This window comes from Aedes albopictus, chromosome 2 (genome assembly GCF_035046485.1).
Source record: "Aedes albopictus strain Foshan chromosome 2, AalbF5, whole genome shotgun sequence".
NCBI lineage: Eukaryota > Metazoa > Arthropoda > Insecta > Diptera > Culicidae > Aedes > Aedes albopictus.
Genome location: NC_085137.1, coordinates 285,217,626 through 285,236,853, shown reverse-complemented (window position 1 = coordinate 285,236,853; position 19,228 = coordinate 285,217,626). Strand labels below are relative to the sequence as shown.

At 37.3% G+C, this 19,228-nt stretch overlaps 1 protein-coding gene across 3 annotated transcripts in view; it reads left to right on the top strand.

Moving 5' to 3' along the window:
• The window catches only part of LOC109418473 (uncharacterized), a 226,445-nt gene that overhangs the window by 138,171 nt on the left and 69,046 nt on the right, over positions 1-19,228 (top strand). For all 3 annotated transcript variants that reach the window (XM_029872999.2, XM_062851987.1, XM_062851986.1), the window contains exons 8-10: positions 10,657-10,860; positions 13,964-14,092; positions 14,395-14,541. In XM_029872999.2, the coding sequence (XP_029728859.2) occupies positions 10,657-10,860; positions 13,964-14,092; positions 14,395-14,541 (480 nt within the window). The remainder of the gene's footprint in view (positions 1-10,656; positions 10,861-13,963; positions 14,093-14,394; positions 14,542-19,228) is intronic.

Here is a 19,228-nt window from a genome sequence, read left to right as displayed (position 1 = left end):
AGATGCCTGGACATACATTTTTGATCTTATCTGGAGGAGTTCCTGGATGACTGTCTAGGATATACCTAGAAACTTCCTAAAATACCTCCTTAATTCCTAAAAGAAAAAATCATGAGATACTTCTGGAGGAACTCTGAAAGGAATCCCTTAAAAATGTCTGCTGAAATCCCCGTAGAAATTATAGACAAATTTATTGGTGGAATTCTTGGATAAATCCTTCTATAAGTTTCTCAGGGATCCTTGAAGGATTTTCTGAATGAATCCTTGAAAGAACTCCGGGAGATATCTCTGGATGAATTCGTACAGGAATTTCTCTAACAATTCCTAAAGAAATTATTACATAAAAATCTTGGAGGATTTTTTTGAGTACTTGTGCACAAAATTCTGAAAATAAACATTTTATAGGATCTTTGAAAGAAAACCTGACCTGGAAGGAAAGAAGAACCTTCTGCAGGTATTCATACAATTATTTCTTGAAAAATTCTAACGGAAGTGCCCAGGAATAGATTCTGAAGCACTCAATGCAGGAATTGTTTAGATAATCTTCGGAGAAATTTTCGAGACATCTCCAGAGAAAAATGTGAATGAATCCCTGAAATAAACTCTTAGCAATCCTTGACGGAATTTCCGAATGCCTGAAAAAATTGCTGCATGTATAGAATAGTTCCTGAAAAACTTCCTGGAAACAAAGTCTGAATTTCTAAAAGAAACCCTTGAAAAATTTTCTGAAGGAATATCTGAAATAGTCTTCGGAATTTCGTGAAATAGTTTCCTGGGATTGCATCTTTTAAAGACTTCTTTGTTGAGAAATCCTTGACAGATATTCCTAGGAGAATTTCATGAGAAATTTCTAGAAAAAATCATGAAGAAATCACAAGGAAAAATCCAACAAAAACGTTTAAAGAAGTACATCAACAAATGGTCACATGTACGAACTTACATAACAGTCCTTGAAGGATTTTCCTAACGAATGCCTAGAAGAACCCCAGGAGAAATTTCTGAAGAAACTCGTGGATCAGTTTCAAGATGAATATTTTGTGATTTATTTTTTTTTTTTTTTTGAGAAACCCTTCGAATTCCGGGAAGAACCTCTTGAAGAATGCTGACGGTGTCCCTGAAGGTTATCATGAAGAAAACTCTTCAGAAGTTCATGGGATGGGCAACGATCTAAAATTATACTCGGGGGACTCTTCAGATATATTCTTACTGAACACATTAAATCAATTCCTGCAAGAACGCCCCTTCTGGGATAATTACAAAATAATTTGGAAAAAAAAATATTCACGGAGTGGTTTCCCTAGAAAAATTCTTTAGCAACCGTAACATTAAAGTCATTCTTATGAGGGCTTACCAGTACAGTGAGCGCTGAGATTTGGAGTCGTTGAGTAACCAGCTCTGATTTTACTATGACAGCACTGGCTCTTCCACGGCCGTGATCTCATCTAGCTTAATACTGAAGAGTCACGTCAGTGGTTAGAGCCCGCATCCCAACTTCCTCTCCAAGGACTTCTTGCGCCGGATACTTGTAGGCGAGACCTTCGCACGAGTTGAGAAGCAGACTTTGTTCCAGTTGGAACGTTACGCCAAGAATAAGAATAATAAGAAGAAGGAGAAGAAAAAGAAAACGATCTCCAGATATAAGAAATGGAATGCTGTGTTGGAAAAGGTACTAACAATGGCCATGTTTCTTGGAAAATATGAATTAATAAGTCGTAGGCCGTTGTCGCTCGTCAGCTGGTGGCTACTGAGCTCTTCAAATATCGATAATAATTAGGCGTTTAAATGCTACTGGATAGTGTTAGTATATGTGTTGTCATAAAATAAGCAATTAATTCAATATAAATAAATTGCTTACATTCCATGATGCCTTGACTGAATTTTGCAAAGTTCTCTCTGCACGTCTCTGATTGCAACTCTGCTATCCTTATCGTCAAAGTCGTCACCAATGGCTGACCCCCTCGTAGAGAGGGAACATTGAATAGGCGAATCATTATATGGCTCTGCCCATCCGAACATGAGTCTATTCGGTCTGACAAATGGGGCCTCTCTATAATCACCGGACGCCATGGAAGGATGCTTTATGACACCAGTGATTGTTTCACCATTGGTCTCCAGTTGGCCGTTCCATTATGGTTGGAAAAAGTTTCCGGCGCTTGTTCTACTATTATGTTGCCATGTTCGTTATTTTCCCGACATTGTCTGAAAAGCCGCCCTGCATAAACTCGTGATGTGTGTGCTTCAGATTACCTCCATAAATGTTTACTTTTACGCTCACACTTTCGATTTCTGGTTCTTTATTCATGCATTCTGCAGCTGTAAACACGTCAATCAAATTGAAAGCTGGTAATAATCTTTCAATCAGTAGAATGGTTGGTATGAGGGTATACCATGTCGTATGAGTGATTCACTTTCATTTTGTTGAATTTATGAGCTATTTCGGTCGATGGACGATTTCGGTTAACCAAAGTAGAATAGTAAAATAACAGAACATAGATAAAGACGAGCTTGGTGGTCTAGTGGCTACCGCTTCTGATTCATATGCAGAAGGTCCTGGGTTCAATCCCTGGCTCGTCCGTTTCCTCCTTCTTTGTATCTTTCTATCTACTTTCTCTCTCACTCTCTCTCTCTCTCTCTCTCTCTCTCCTACATATACATCTCATATATATTCGTATGTTCGTAGCGATCGCTAGAACCAGAAACAGATTGAAAAAAAAAAGCCGTTTCCCTTCATTCCAACTTTCATCACAGCACAGTGTAAATCTATCACATAACGCCTACAAGTTATGCAACCAAGCGGACTGTGCGCTTCACAGTAATCTTCACACAATCTATCGCTTTACGCCTGGCATCCTTGCACCAATGCATGATCCATGCGCCAAAAATAAACATTTCCCACCGCATGACCTTGTGCAGGCGCAGAGGATTCAATGGCCTGATGTGGCCCAGCCAACCAGTAATCGTATAAGATGTTGCATAAGATGATAAAGTGGAGGCCATGTACGTGCATGCCTCCTTTTAGGCGCATGTAAAATGTACGCATATCGCCTCCACTTTAACATCTTATACAACATCTTATACGATCACTGGTTGACTGAGGGGCAAGGGATTGCAATCATCACTTCCCTCCCCTTCCTCATTGACCTGCAACCTGACGCAGCAGGCGCCATTGTCGCCTAAAAATACAAGACCACCAACGCTCACACACTGAAGATGCCTGTTAGTTCCAAGCAGCTATCTCATTGGTTCTTTGTGTGAGTGTAGCTGATCTGGCGATACTGGAGTTGCAACTGCGGGCGGTCAATCAAGCTCAAGCTCAAGCTCAAGAAATAACAGAACAAAGATAGCGAATGGAACTAGGGTATCGCGCCACTTGGGCGGTGGCTTCTATATTCGTCTGTTTTCCACTATAACTCAGTCAATTTTGAACCAATCGACTTGAAATGTTGTACATGGGTAGATACTACACCTATCTCTGCACATTCCAAAAGTTGTGTCAATTGGTTCAAATTTGACTGATTTATAGTGGAAAACAGACGAATATAGAAGCCACCGCCCAAGTGGCGCGATTCCCTATGTACGGAAAAAGTTTGATGTATTCAGATACAGAATGGCGTAAAAACAATTTATCTTTTTTTTCTGTTTGATTTGACGTGCCTACTGGAAAAAAAAACTCGGTTTTCATTATTTTATGAGCACTTCCACAGCTATTAACTGAGAGATTTCTTGTCCAAGCGACCATTATATTTTGTGTGATGGGCTCAACAATATTTTATGTCACGATGAAGAAATTTTGTTTCCAAAAATATCCTAGGTTTTATTTCATTTTTTCATCAATCAAAAACACCTTTAGCATGGTCTTGATAAATAGCTGTACATATTCAACATTATCTACAGCCAAAGAATAAACATAGAAAGAATGTCATATTTTGCCTTTTTCTATGTAAACGTCAAACGACAGAAAAAGTGGAGCTCTCTAAGCGTATCGAGGTAGAAGCTCTTCATAACAGTGTTCGTGATTTGTCATAAAAAAGGTGGTATGCGTATGTTTTGGTATCCGCATACAATCAGTAACACACACAACCGTATGAAGGTTGAACTTTCATCCGCAGATAGCGCTGCGATTGTGTCCCCCCGAGCATCAGCGAAGTGGGCATTCTTGATATGCTTATTCTTTGCTACAACTGTATGTCAATTCCAATGAGGGCCCGCGCATTTACTAAGGAGTGTATCGTAAAGTAGTTGAAAATGTTTACAATAGCCTTAAAAATAGTTTAATACAACTTTTAAGTAATTTTATTTTTGGAGATACTGTATAAATCTTTGAAAAAAGAAATGGCTTTTATGATTTTCTAAAAATATTCATTTAACTGGGTTTTTAACCTAGATTACTGAACACATGTTTTTAAAACTTTGCACACCTTCTAAAAAAAATGAAATTGCGAAAAAAGTTCGATAATGTTCGAAAATTGTTAACTTTTTTGTGCAAATATATAATTCTCTAGAATGCTTATGATATAGGCAAATTATTATTTTGAAGAAAAATCTCCACTGCATTTTAGCGTAATTCTTAAAAACGAAAAAAGGCCATTTTTGAGGAACCCCTTTTTTCTATGCTCCTCCAAATCATGTTTACGCAAATAAAAAAATACATAAAATGAAAAATTCGCATTTTTTTAAATGGGATATGTTTTTTATTTCATGGACGAGTAAGTTAGAGCAAAGAATGGAATTTTATAAGCTTTTGAGGTATTCAAAGCGGAACTTCAAAGTTTGACCACAAAATAAACGTTTTTTGGAGTGGACCACTTTGTAGATATTGGGGATTTTTCTATCGAAAATATGAATTTTGTAAATCGGTGTTGAATGATATGTTATGTGTACATAACTGTTAACAAGCATAAATATTTTCCAGATTTTTTAACGCACAAATTTTATTCGCTACAAATTAAGGAAATGTTGAAAAATCTTAACAAAATTGCATTTTGTGCAGATTTTTATTTTGTGAGGTGTAATCATTTAACCATATTTTGAATAATACTAAACATTTTTCAAATTTTTTCAAGCTGTTCTAAACTTAACTATATTTTGAAGATTTCGTAGAAAAACCGAAATAAAAAGACCAACCCAGCCTTGAGATAGAGCATCCTGAACATTTTCAACTACTTTCCGATACACTCCTTATGATAACCATTCATATTGATTTGCAGGGGTCTTCTGATCCAGTATTTTTTAACGAATACTTAACAAAAGGAACTGTAATTCATGCGAATATATGAATAAGAATTTCACGCGTTTCAAATTGTATTATTACATGTAAGAATGCGTTGAAGGTTCAGAAGAAAATACAGCAGAACGTCTGACGTCTAAAAGGGATCAAACTCCTTCGAAGACATAAATATAACAATAATAAACAAAACTACGGTATTAACAATCCACACTCGGCAATAACTTGTAAAAGTCAGCACGTGCTCTCATGGTAACAGCATGCAATGCCAAAATTTATCTTCTCCAAAAAGGTAAAGGGAAATAATTTTCCATTTCTTTTTTCCAACCGGTAACCTCTAGATTTTCCAAGAAATATTCCAATGCCTGAAACCATTCTGTGGAAACTTGATATGATTGTACCATGAGAAAAGGTTTCCTTTCTGATTGTTTGTCCTTTTCCACATCGTTTTCATTGCTTTACATCCCAACAACGCAACGCAGCAGAGGCAGCTTTCAAACATTCGAAAGTTGAAATGGCAGGTGAACGAACGGGGAGATTTTGCTTAGGAAAGTTTTCAACCCAATTGTGACTCGAACCCGAGTACGCAATTGCTCTGTGCAGGACGCTGGGACCGGCGATGATGGCCATTAGCTTGTTTGGCTATTAGCGAAGAAAAGAGGTATAGCATTGAATGGGCTGCCCATCCTAACAAGAGAAAGTTTAGAATTTCTTGGTGATTGTTATTTACCAATCCATTTCCTGTTTCGAGTGGCTTCTGATTTCGGGCAATGAACTCTAATTGATCGTAGTAATATTTCTTTTAGCGTCGTCATCGTTGTCAAGCTGACATTTTTTTTTTCTATTCTGTTTTTCTTCCTGTTCAATGTTTAGTATATTTAAACCACATCTTCAAAAAAAAAGTTCAATAACCAAGAAAAATAAATTGAAAAGACGTTATAGAAAATCTCAAGAATGGTCACGATGAAGCTATCGTATGAAAAAATTGCAGACATATCGTTTACAAATTGTGTCAAGCACAATTCCGGCTTTTAGATTTACACCGCGGCATCCAGAGGTAGCCAAGCAATGGTTCCATCTTTTTCTTCCATTTCTACTTCCTCTGTCTACCACGCAAGTCCAGGTTAATTAAAAACCTCTTTCAAATGCTATCAACCTAGGTGCACTTATGCTTCTGTCGACGGGAGAGTAATTTTCTTCTTTGATGGTAATTAAATGAATGAAAGCTGCTGCGGTTGGAACGTCCGGTTCACCTTCCTAGTCCTTCTTAGTAGCTAGCATTATTACGCTCCGTTGCTCTGGCTTGGAAACAATTAAGTATTCACGCCTTGTTTTCAGTAGATTAACAGAGAATTTATCATTATAAAACTGTTAGCAACTCGCCGACAGACAGCAAATGATCCGGAAGGTGGAGATGAATAAAGTGATTGGTAACTTTCATGCTAAAAATCTTTTTAGTGGAAATTGATGGGGGTGGCGTGGGTGGCCGATTGAATTTATAACTGACCATTTTGCCCACGCTACTGAATGACGAACCTTTCACATAGTGGAAGTTTGAGTCTATGCGGAAGCTTAGTTCTTTTCGTAATTGGGGTGTTTTCTGTTGAACTCAAACTCAAAGTTGCCCTCAAAACTTTCCCAACCATTATTACATGCATAAACCTGAGACGAGCTTTATTGGTCTAGTGGCTACCGCTTCTGATTCATATGCAGAAGGTCCTGGGTTCAATCCCTGGCTCATCCCTTTCCTCCTACTTTGTATCTTTCTATCTACTTTCTCTCTCACTCTCTCCCTCTCCTACATATACATCTCATGTATATTCGTATGTTCGTAGCGATCGCTAGAACCAAAAACGGATTGAAAAAAAAGCCGTTTCCCTTCCTTCCAACTTTCATCACAGCACAGTGTCAAACCATCATATAACGCCTACAAGTTATGCAACCAAGCGGACTGTGCCGTTTCACAGTAATCTTCACACAATCTATCGCTTTACGCCTGGCATCCTTGCACCAATGCATGATCCATGTGCCAAAAATAAACATTTCCCACCAACACACCAACATCCGCATGACCTGGTGCAGGCGCAGAGGATTCAACGGTCTGATGTGGGCAAGCGGTTGAAATCATCACTTCCCTCCCCTCCCCTTCTTCATTGACCAGCAACCTAACGCAGCAGGCGCCATTGCCGCCTAAAAATACAAGACCACCAACGCTCACATACTGAAGATGCTTGTTAGTCCCAAGCAGCTGTCTCATTGGTTCCTTATGTGAGTGTGGCTGATCTGGCGATTCTGGAGTAGCAACTGCGGGCTCAAGCTCAAGCTCATTATTACATACATAAGCCTGAGTTAAGAATCGCACTCCACATGTTTAAGGTTCAGAACTGCTTTATTACAACCTTAAGAACGTCCTCACTAGCCTAATCACTGTCGACATACGAAAATAAATGGCAGTCAAAGAAAGCCCTCCAATTAATACATAACTGTGGAAGTGTTCAAAGCACACTAAGTTGAAGTGAGGCAGGCCAAGTCCCAGTGGGAACGAAGAGCCATACAGAAGAAGATCTCGCTGATGTAGCCATTTTATAAGCTGCCTTGATCTATCTTGTCTGCGTCCCTATGCCATTCAGCTGTTCGTGCACCTTTGGCTGGATCAAAATCAAGTATTTGGTTTTCAGACGAAGTGTCTATCAGGTTCAGACAGAAGGATGAATCACACGTGATCGCTTTCGAAATTGTTGCCATATTAGTTTCACATGCATTTCATTTAAATATTTTATTATATTGAAAATGTTCCCATATTGAGATTTTTGCATATATATGCATCTGAAGGGTTTCAAAAGATTTTAATAAAAGTATGATAGCGAGTGCAACTTGGAAACCTACAGAAAATAATGTTTCTATAAAAAAAATGCCACCAACATTCAAAAAATCACATACAGTGTATCAAACAATTGTCCGTACAGGATTTTTTTTTGCCAAAATAATTTATCATTCAAATAGTTATAACTTTTTTATACGTCAATCAAAAACGCTGAAACTCCGACCAATCATGAATCATATATTAATGCTCCGTTGGTGAAATTTTGAGCGAGATCGAATAAGTTTTCTGAAAGTTATCGAACTTTTGGTAAAACCTATAAGATTTTTGAACACATTTTTAAAACATTATATCTCAATATGTACTCGATGAAACTTTTTCATTTTTTTTTCGTGTTACAGCTTAAACCTAAGGCTTTCATATGCAGCTTTGTTTGAGGTTTTGTATTCACTACAAAAAATTTGAAAAATGTGCTCATGTTGTTGACGATATTTAAAAAAATGCCATATTTTGCATATATAATCTGCCAAACGTTTTCCACCAATAAAAGTGCATTAACTGAACGAAAAATGCATAGGACCTACTCTTCATATGTACTTTAGAAGGTCCTGTATAAAAATATTACATTAGGAGAGTTTAAAAATGTTGAAAATACTTTGCACTTTTATTGATCAAAACATGATAAGTTCCCAAATAATACTCTGAACATATACAGATTTTTCGTATTTTTCGTAGTGAATATAAAACCTCAAACAACGCTGCATTTGAAAGCCTTAGGTATAAGCTGTAACACAAAAAAGATTGAAAAAGTTTCAACGAGTACATATTAAGATATAACGTTTTAAAAATGGGTTCAAAAATCTTTTAAGTTTTTCAAGTTCTATAACTTTCAGAAAACTTATTCGATCTTGCTCAAAATTTTACCAATGAAGCTTCAATATAAAATTCAGCGTTTATGATTGACGTATAAAAAAGTTATAAACATTTGAATGAAAAATTATTTTGACCAAAAAATTGCAGTACGGACAATTGTTTGATACACTGTAGTTAAGTATTGTTTTGATAAAATATGATGGTATCACTTGCTTAAATCCGAGCGTTTATAACTACCACATTTTTGTAATATTTCCCTGATTTTTTTCTCAAATGAATAAACTTTTAAGGTCTATCATCATAAACTACCCAGCCAACACACGATCGCATATGATGTTGAATAGGATGCTAAAGTGGAGGCGATATGCGTACACTTTACGGGGCCTACACACCAGTCAAACGGTTGGTCAAACATCGTGTGGCCAAAAAACAGTTCGCTCAGATTGACGCAATGTTTGTCACAATCTATCAAACATAGCTTAAGTCTGAGCGAGTTGTTCGACCGTGCGGCCAGGTTTGACCAACCGTTTGACTGGTGTGTAGCCCCCCTTACACGTAGTTAAATGGAAGCGTGTACGTATATGGCCTCCACTTTAGCATCTTATTCTATATCATATACGACTTCGTGTTGACTGGGTAAAAGCCTCGGGGTGTATACTCGAATATACTCACGGCACGAAATTGCAATAATTCTATTGAAAATAAAATTTCGTGTATAACCTTTTCATAAAACAGAACTAGATATACTAACACTGCGATAAAAAAGTTTTATCTTAAAATCTTAAAAAAAATGTATGACAGTTTTTTTGAAAATTTTTAGGCCTCGTTTGAACGAATGTCTATTACTGTAGGGGTGATCCGATCAGCACAAGTTAAAGTTGTGATTTTAATTTATTTAGAAAATACATTTTAAAAGGTAGATTTTTATTTTTTTGTACTTTGATATGTTAAAGGTTGAGGACAGTAATGCAGTTTTTTGCTCTCCAGATGAAGATGAAGAATTGATGGACAAAAAAGTTATATATTTTTTTATGTCGTATGCTTAAAAATAGTTATTCGGGAAATTTTTCTACCTGATTCTATGCAGGTGCATATGATTTGCAATAAACATGCTCCATAGTGAATTTCTAAAATTGAACCGATGTTTATAACTTGTATGAAATATATATACTAAACTACAGTTCAAATTTGTTACCATTTTGCCAATTTGTCAATCTATCTAAAGTGGCACAACAATTAACGACTCTCCCTTTATGCTTTATTTTAGAATTGTACCTAAGTATTGCACCAGATTTTCAATCATGCTATTTCCGTGGTAGCACCTGAAATCAACCTGAATTGATTTTTTCAAGGATAGTAGTAATACGCTGGGGACCAATACATACTCTCCGTCCCTAACTTTTCCATTTTCTTACTTTACGAACGTAGAACGAGAACGTTGTGCTGTGGAGCGTAGACCTCAGTATATTATAAATGTATGAACGTTGGAAGAGGAAAGTTGAAAACCTTCATCAATTTCCGTCTATCTCTTTAATTGACACCTGGTGTAATCTTCGTGAGGGCGAACAAAGTGGCGTGTTTGGCTTGTGCTCTGTTGCGACCCGTTCGTTTACCTCTCAAATTTGTAATTCATTTCTAAATCATATTACACTTGAAACTCACGTTGGAATTATATATCACGCATGCTGCACAAACGACTCATGTTTCCGATATTTTACTCTTTTCTAATCCTCAAAAGGCACTCGAGCAAGCAAGACGATATGACAGCCTGGCAAATCAGTGCAAAAGCGTGTCACCTTCGCAGGACCTGGGATTCTTTGTTCGCAGCCTACCAGTTCCATCCAATGCTCAGCGGGTTCCGAAGAAAGCATTCGCACCACCGCAATCCGGCGCTCAGGGAGAAGGAGATGATCTTTCGACGGATTATGGCGTTGGCATGCAGGTACGTAGCATTCTTGGAATACTTTCAGTCGTACTCAGGCAATCCCTTGAGGGAAGTTATTTTCTACATTCATCTGAAAATTTCTCTCAATCGGAATCTCTTAACTGTGTTCCTGTGCACTCTTCCTGCACAACGAAAGAAAGTTGGTGAGCGGATTTTCAAATGACTGGCTTGCCACTTGTTTCACGTGTATTAGAAAAGAGACAGTAACGAATACTAAATATTTAAACATCTCAGAAAAGTTTTGTTTTTTTTTTTTAATAGATAATGTAATGTTTTGTTATTCTGATAGATTGCTCATTACAATTCAATAGATGTTCTCGTCTTTTTATATATTATGTGAAGCTACGGTGCATCAAACAATTGTCCATACAACGATTTTTTCGTCAATCATATTTTATTTAAATGTTTATAACTTTTAATATGATAGTCTTAAGCGCTCATATTTTGACTAAGTTTTCTAAAAGTTATATAACTTTTATTAAAACTTGGCCGTTTATTATACAAAATTTCAACACTCTATCCTAGTGTTAAGGCTATGGATCGCCAATCCGGAGACGGCGGGTTCGATTCCCGTTCCGATCGGGAAAATTTTCTCAACTCCCTGGGCATAGTGTATCATTGTGCTTGCCTCGCAACATACTCATGCAATGGCTGGCAAAGAAAGCCCTCCAATTAATAACTGAGGAAGTGCGCAAAGAACACTAAGTTGGAGAGAGGCAGGCCAAGTTCCAATGCGAACGTCGAGCCATTAAGAAGAAGAAGAAGAAGAAGAAGAAGAAGAAGAAGAAGAAGAAGAAGAAGAAGAAGAAGCATATTGTAGATTTTTTACAAATACCATCTGATAAACGAAAATCTACGTTCCATACAATTATCAAAAATTTTGTAAATTTTAATTATTCTGATTTTTTTATATTGTTTATAACATTAACAAATACTACTTAAATCAAACTGACGGTGTTAATGAATCCTAATAGGCACCTACTTCTGTGATATCATAGACAAACAGATGTAACACCGGCATAAAAATACCATATCATATACTTTAGGGTCTTGATTATCAAGAGAATTTGTGTCTTTAGCAAAGATGTTAGGCTCGTCAAGGACTTTCATTTGATGGTTTGTGTGATTCAAAATTCCATCAGCAGGCATAGCTAGAGAACTTACACATTTTAATTTCATTTCTCTAAATTTTGATTACTTAGATAGATGTTCTTCAGTTAGGTGGTTTGGTAATTCAAGGGCCTGCAGTTGATATACTATTTACTAGCTTGCAAGTGAATCAACATTTAAAAAAATGTATATGAAAAGCTTAGACTTTTTCTTTGGGCATAATTTATTCGAGTGAAATTGTGGTGGTCCACTAGAAATGCTCCACCGTCGTGTAAATTAAAATTACACAGCGCAACATTTTTTTTTGTCTCAAGAGCAAACTTATGGGTCTCTGACAGATTTTGGGTCGCTGAATCCGAAGCCGGGCTCAGATTTGCTGCAGCACGTCACAATTTTGAGCTATACCTCAATTTATTGGGCAAAATATGCGATTTTGGGCTTTTTTTACTGCAAGCCATTAAACATGGAAATATTTTTTTCAACCAATCAAAGGATAAATTGATCAATTAACATCTAAATTATTGACTCATGTAAAATGTTTCGTTTTACCAAATCATATTAGTTAGATTTAAGCATTTTATGTCAGTATGTGAACATGCATGCAACTTTTGGAGGGTGACTTGTATGGGAAATATCGTACCTAACATAAATCGCTTAAAACTATCAAATTTGATTTGATAATACGAAATATTTTGCATAAGTCGCTAATTTAGATGTTAATTGACTAATTTATCCTTTGATTGTTTTAAAAAAAACATGCTTAATGGCTTGCAATCAGAAAATCCCAAATTCGCATATTTTGCCCTATGAATTGAGGTATAACTCAAAATTGTGACGTGCTGGAGCAAATCTGAGCCCGGATTCGGATTCAGCGAGCTTCTAAACTAGCTAGATATAGTTGGTAAAATTTAGGCTTGATTGGTAAACTCTATACAATGTCAATGCATTTCTCGTCAAATTCTTCTTATTTGGTTGCCGGTCATAAAACTACTATTTCTTAGGGTTTAGTCAAAACTGGATGCATTTCCTCGTTTTTTGGTTTTTGTTTTTTTTTATTCATTAACGGAGTAATATTTTTAAAATCGTTTTCCTCACACATTTAGAGCAAAGTATCTGCTGATTGTTTTCCTGAGGGAACATGTTTTTCATTTTTACAGAAATTATTTTCAATCTCAAATGGGAAAAAAGGTTCTTTGGAATCTGATGAACTTTTCTCTCTGGGAATAACATAATGAGATACCTTGATCCTCCAAAAAACCCGTAAACACCCGGGATAATCTTCTTTTGTTAGAAATACATTTATCTTGAAACAGTTCTTCAAAGTTCGTCAAGGCGAAACTGCATTTCCTTTTTTTGTTTTTGATTTTTAAAATATAATGGAGTAGTATATTCAAAATTGGTTTCCACGGTTAGAGAAAGAATCAAGGTACATCCTGTTTTTTTCCTTGTGGAAAATGTTAATCAGTTTTTCGAAAATCACTTTTTTTGTAATTTCGTTCAAAAGTAATTATTGTAGGTAAATTTGATGAACATTTTTCGACAGAAAAAAAAAACAGGCGATACCTTGATCCTTCCTCTAACTGTGTTTGTATTATGGAAAATGATAAAGCAGATTATCCAAAATCGAATCAAATATTTATATGTTTATTTTTTCACTGAATTGATGAAAAAACTAATACATTTTAATGGTGGGAAAACTTTCAAAATAACATGAAAATCCGAAGAAATTTTTACAGATGTAGGTGGATTGTGGTAGAGAACGTCAAATTTCAGCGCGTTGTAACTACATGTAAATCAAACTTTTCAGTATAATCTCTGTAATAGTTTTCGCCTCTTTTTAATGATTATGGTTCTACGAAAAACCTTAACTAGAACGCAACTTCAACTTTGTCAGTAGGAAACATAAAATAAAGCACCTTGTAGCAAAATATTATTTCCTCCATAAAGTACCAGCTGTGTCTAATATCTCGTACCCTCACACTTTTTGCAGGACCAGACAGGCTACGCACTCAGGAACGAACTGGTCGTCGACAAAGGAGCTTCGATTCAAGTGCGACCTTCCCTGGAAGCACTAAAGCGAGAATCACAGGAATTGGAAATTCAAATCAAACAGTTACAAGTAAGCACCCTCCCAATGTAGCTTTAGCTCTTCTTCATTAATCTTTCCACTCTAGCTTCGTTTCATTTTCCCACTTCTGCCTCTAGCATGGATGTTGTAATTCATTCCGTCCTATTTCCATAATCGGTGTTTGTTGATCTTTTTAGACAACGTCAGTCTGCCAATTTAGTTTGATTCCAGTTGTGCAACCCTTCATTTCATGTCATTTTTTATGGCGCCACTATTCAATTTCCGCATAGTTTTTTGTTGAGAGAGAAAAATCGTTTACGTTTCTTTTACTGTCTGTTAAAATTATTCTGTAGGATTCAGTAGACGCTTTAGTTCGATCACAAATAAGAGGAATAGAAAGTCAGCTGTATAACAAAGCAAACGAAATACAGGAGGATGTCTCTATGAAGAAGTTCGATTTGCGAGCCAAGCAAATCCATCTGGCAGCTGTCCGGGCGCAGGTAAGATAATTAGTGTTGGAAATTTTAATCGCATCGTTAAACTGAATTGATGGTATTTAGTTTGGTGTAAGCTACGAATGCTCGCTTCCGTTGCTGATATTGCGTTACAGTTGTCATCAAGCGTTACACAGCGTTTTCACTTTTCCACGTAGATAGAGGTAATTCTAGCGTGCGGGTGGAGCTTTCGTAAATCGGGATAAAAGCTTTTGCCAGTTGGAGCTTTTGGTACGCTGGCTGGGAAGTTTGATAATCCAAAGCGTGAAGAGTTTCTTATAACATCACATGCGTGGAATGAGAAGTACCATGCAACCCCATCACAAGTTGTGGCAATACATTACTGTGATTGCAGCTGTAAAAGCGGGTTTATGATAGACAAAAGCCATAACATATTAAGCCTTTTTTGATGGTGCAAAGTGATAATCCTTGACAACTGCTAATGTAGGAACAAATAGAAGAGATTACACATTTATTATTAGTGGGTATGCTTGCTGCACTTTTCTTATATTCGTTGAAATAGTAGCACGTCGTGCATTATTATATTGACTTTTACATATTCGAGATTTTTACTTTTGTATCAAAATAATACATTTTCAATTCAATATATGTTTAAATTATGAAGTACATGAAACTTGATAGATTTCGCTTACTTCTTCCTCTTCTTTTGACATTTTTTATGGAATTCCATCTAGAGATTCCTTCAGCAGTTCCTCTAGATTCCTTTATGGTTTTCTTCTGATTTTTTTTCACCAAATTCAGAGGCTCCTCCCTACCAGCAGGTCTGGGATTTCTCCGAGATTGATTCGTGGAGAATAATCCTGGAAATAGTGTTACGGGTATAAATATTTGTTACAATAATAAGACAGAATAATTGTTTAATGTGTTTAAAGTTCAATATTCGTTCGTTCCTTGTGCTACATGTTGAATTTTAACTTGTAAACATTACCATAGTATTAATTAACATTTATAGGGTTCTGGCAGGATAGAGGCCAATGAAGTGCAATCCTATTTCGATTGCCAACATTCAGGCCATTTCGGGCCGCGATTAATTACTAGATACGTAAACCTTTCCCTGACACAGACTTCAAGTCATAGAGCTCTAGTATCGAAACCCGAAACGGGATGCCCGATTAGGATTAGTTTTCCTAGACAAAACCAAGCAATGAACACAGCAACAAATGCTGTGAACTAAAAGGCAAAATGCCAACTAAAATACAATTCCAGGATGACTGATGGACACAAACCCTTACATGAAACCTCGTCATCCTGTGATCGGAAGATGTTATCCATCTGGATAACAGGGCACATTTATGTTATGTGTTGTGATTTGTTAATCCTTTGTAATAATTAATTTCTTTTATTTTTGTAACATGGCGCCCAACGTGGGGCCCTTGCATTTGTAGGGTTCCATGTTGTGTTTTGTAACATGGCGCCCAACTGAAAAACCCCGTACAGCTAGCCGGAAGGATTATAACTTCAGTCTTAAGGCCATTTTATTTTTGTGGACAGTGCACCTCCACAAAAGTAAAGTTTAGTTGAAGTAAGATTCGTTACGTGATTTGGAAAGCAGTTTGGCTTTCGGGTAACATTTTATGTTTTGAGTAAAGGTGTTTTCTGGGGGCTTGTTAGTCCTGTTCACCGCTACGTTTCTGGAAAGCATTGTGGCTTTCGGGTAGCACTACTCATTTTGGTTTTGTTTTGAGTTTAGGTTAAGTTATTTATCTTTATCGTAGTGTTAAGTGTATGGCCTTAACCTATTGTTATAAAGGATACGAAGCATATGGGAGCTGAATTTTTCGTGAATCGGTGAACGATTCACGAAAAATTCTTGCTCAAACGTTGGATTGTGTTACGGGTATAAATATTTGTTACAATAATAAGACAGAATAAATGTTTAATGTGTTTAAAATTCAATATTCGTTCGTTCCTTGTGCTACATGTTGAATTTTAACTTGTAAATATTACCCTAGTATTAATTAACATTTATAGGGTTCTGGCAGAATAGAGGCCAATGAAGTGCAATCCTATTTCGATTGCCAACATTCAGGCCATTTCGGGCCGCGATTAATTACTAGATACGTAAACCTTTCCCTGACACAGACTTCAAGTCGTAGAGCTCTAGTATCGAAACCCGAAACGGGATGCCCGATTAGGATTAGTTTTCCTAGACAAAACCAAGCTATGAACACAGCATCAAATGCTGTGATCTAAAAGGCAAACTGCCAACTAAAATACAATTCCAGGATGACTGATGGACACAAACCCTTACATGAAACCTCGTCATCCTGTGATCGGAAGATATTATCCATCTGGATAACAGGGCACATATATGTTATGTGTTGTGTTGCGTCAACTTGTGATGTCTCTTATTTGTGCATTTATAAGGTTCTATGTGTTCGTGATATGTTAATCCTGGGAAATAATTTATTTTCTTTTATTTTTGTAACAATAGATCTATAGATTAGAGAGGTCTACATTTGGAATGTGTGGTGAATTCTCAGAAAAACCTCTTGCAGGGCTCCTGGACAAATTCCAGTAGGATTTCCTGGACGAATGAAGAGTGATGAAAAAGGTACTCTCCCAAAAGCAATTTCTGATGGAATCTCGGAAAAAAAATTTGATGACATTCTAGAAATTATTTTAGATTTCAGAGAAAACTCTTGAGAGAATTCCCGCAGGAACTTCAGAAAGAATATTTGGGTTAATCTAAGCAGGAGCTTCTCGAAAAATCATATATTTGTTGAATCCAGAATGAATTACTTAAGGAATCACTAAAGCTAGTGGAGTTACTGCATATATCTCCGTTAAAACTACAGAAAGAATTAAAAAGGGACATCTTGGTAATGTCCAGAAGGAACTTTTGGACAAAATGCCAGGGTGCAAGAATTCAAATGAAACATTTTCATCGCATTTCGAAAGATAATCAAACGGAATCGTAGGAAATAATATACCTGACCTGGAAAAATCCCAGAAACATTCTTGAAGTGATACCAGAAGGAACCCCATTAGGGGAAAGCGAAAGTAGTTCTGAATGAATATTATTATATAATGTAGAAAATTTCTATGAGATTTCCGAAACATCCTAGAAGAGATCCTATCCCATAGGAGTTCCTGGAGAATTTCAGACAAAACTTCTTGTTGATTGTTCGAAAAAAAACAGAAGAAACTTTCTAAGAAATGCCAAAATATTTCTAAAAAAAATAAAAAAAATAATATAACAAAGAGGAATCTCTGAAGGTACACATCGACACAAGACGCCAATAAAAAAACTTCTGAAGAAATCTCTAAAAATAACCTACCAGAATTCTGGAAGAATTCAAGAACAAAAATGCTTACAGGATTTCTCGGTGGAATTCTAAAGGGAATCCCCGTAGATACTCCATGGAAAATTATTGGAAGGAATATTTGAAGAAATCTCAGATAGAACACCTTGAGGATTTCCTAAATAGTCTCTGAGTAACATTGAAAAATCACAGAAACATTTTTGTAGGAATCTCAGAAGGTTCCCATCGAGAAATCATAAAAGTACTTCTGGAGCAACACCAGCTCTCAGCTTAGTGTTCTATGAGCACTTCAACCTTTTGGTTGCTGCATAAGGACTTCATTCATTTCATTTATTTAGTTAACATCAAATTCATGATAATACTGAATCAACAATTTGCCGCCATAATACTCGATTTGCAGCTGCAGCTCTCCAACGTCGGTCACGCCCAACACGCGCCAGATCACGCTCCACCTGGTCCGCCCATCGTGCTCTCTGCGCTCCACACCTTCTTGTACCAACCGGATGGTTAGCAAACACCAACTTTGCAGGGTTGTTGTCCGGCATTCTTGCAACATGCCCTGCCCACCGTATCCTTCCGGCTTTGGCTACCTTCTGGATGCTGGGTTCGCCATAAAGTGCAGCGAGCTCGTGGTGCAACCTTCTCCGCCACACACCGTTCTCCTGCACGCCGCCGAAGATCGTCCTTAGCACCCGTCGCTCGAAAACTCCGAGTGCTTGCATGTCCTCCTCGAGCATCGTCCACGTCTCGTGCCCGTAGAGAACCACCGGTCTTATTAACGTCTTGTACATGGTACATTTGGTGCGGGGGTGAATCTTTTTTGACCGCAGTTTCTTCTGGAGCCCATAATAGGCACGACTTCCACTGATGATGCGCCTTCGTATTTCACGGCTCACGTTATTGTCAGCCGTTAGCAAGGAACCGAGGTAGACGAATTCTTCTACCACCTCGAAAGTATCCTCGTCTATCGTAACATTGCTGCCAAGGCTTGTCCTGTCTCGCTCAGTCCCACCTACCAGTATGTACTTTGTCTTAGCCGCATTCACCACCAGTCCGACCTTTGCTGCTTCACGTTTCAGGCGGGTGTACTGTTCTGCCACCGTTCCAAATGTCCTAGCAATAATATCCATGTCATCCGCAAAACATACAAATTGGCTGGATTTCGTGAAGATCGTACCCCGGCTGTTGAACCCGGCTCGTCGCATACCACCTTCCAGGGCGATGTTGAATAGTAGGCAGGAAAGTCCATTACCTTGTCGTAGTCCCCGTCGAGATTCAAATGAACTGGATAGTTCACCCGAAATCCTTACGCTGTTCTGCACACCGTCCATCGTTGCTCTTATCAGTCTAGTCAGCTTCCCGGGAAAGCTGTTCTCGTCCATAATTTTCAATAGCTCTGTGCAGTC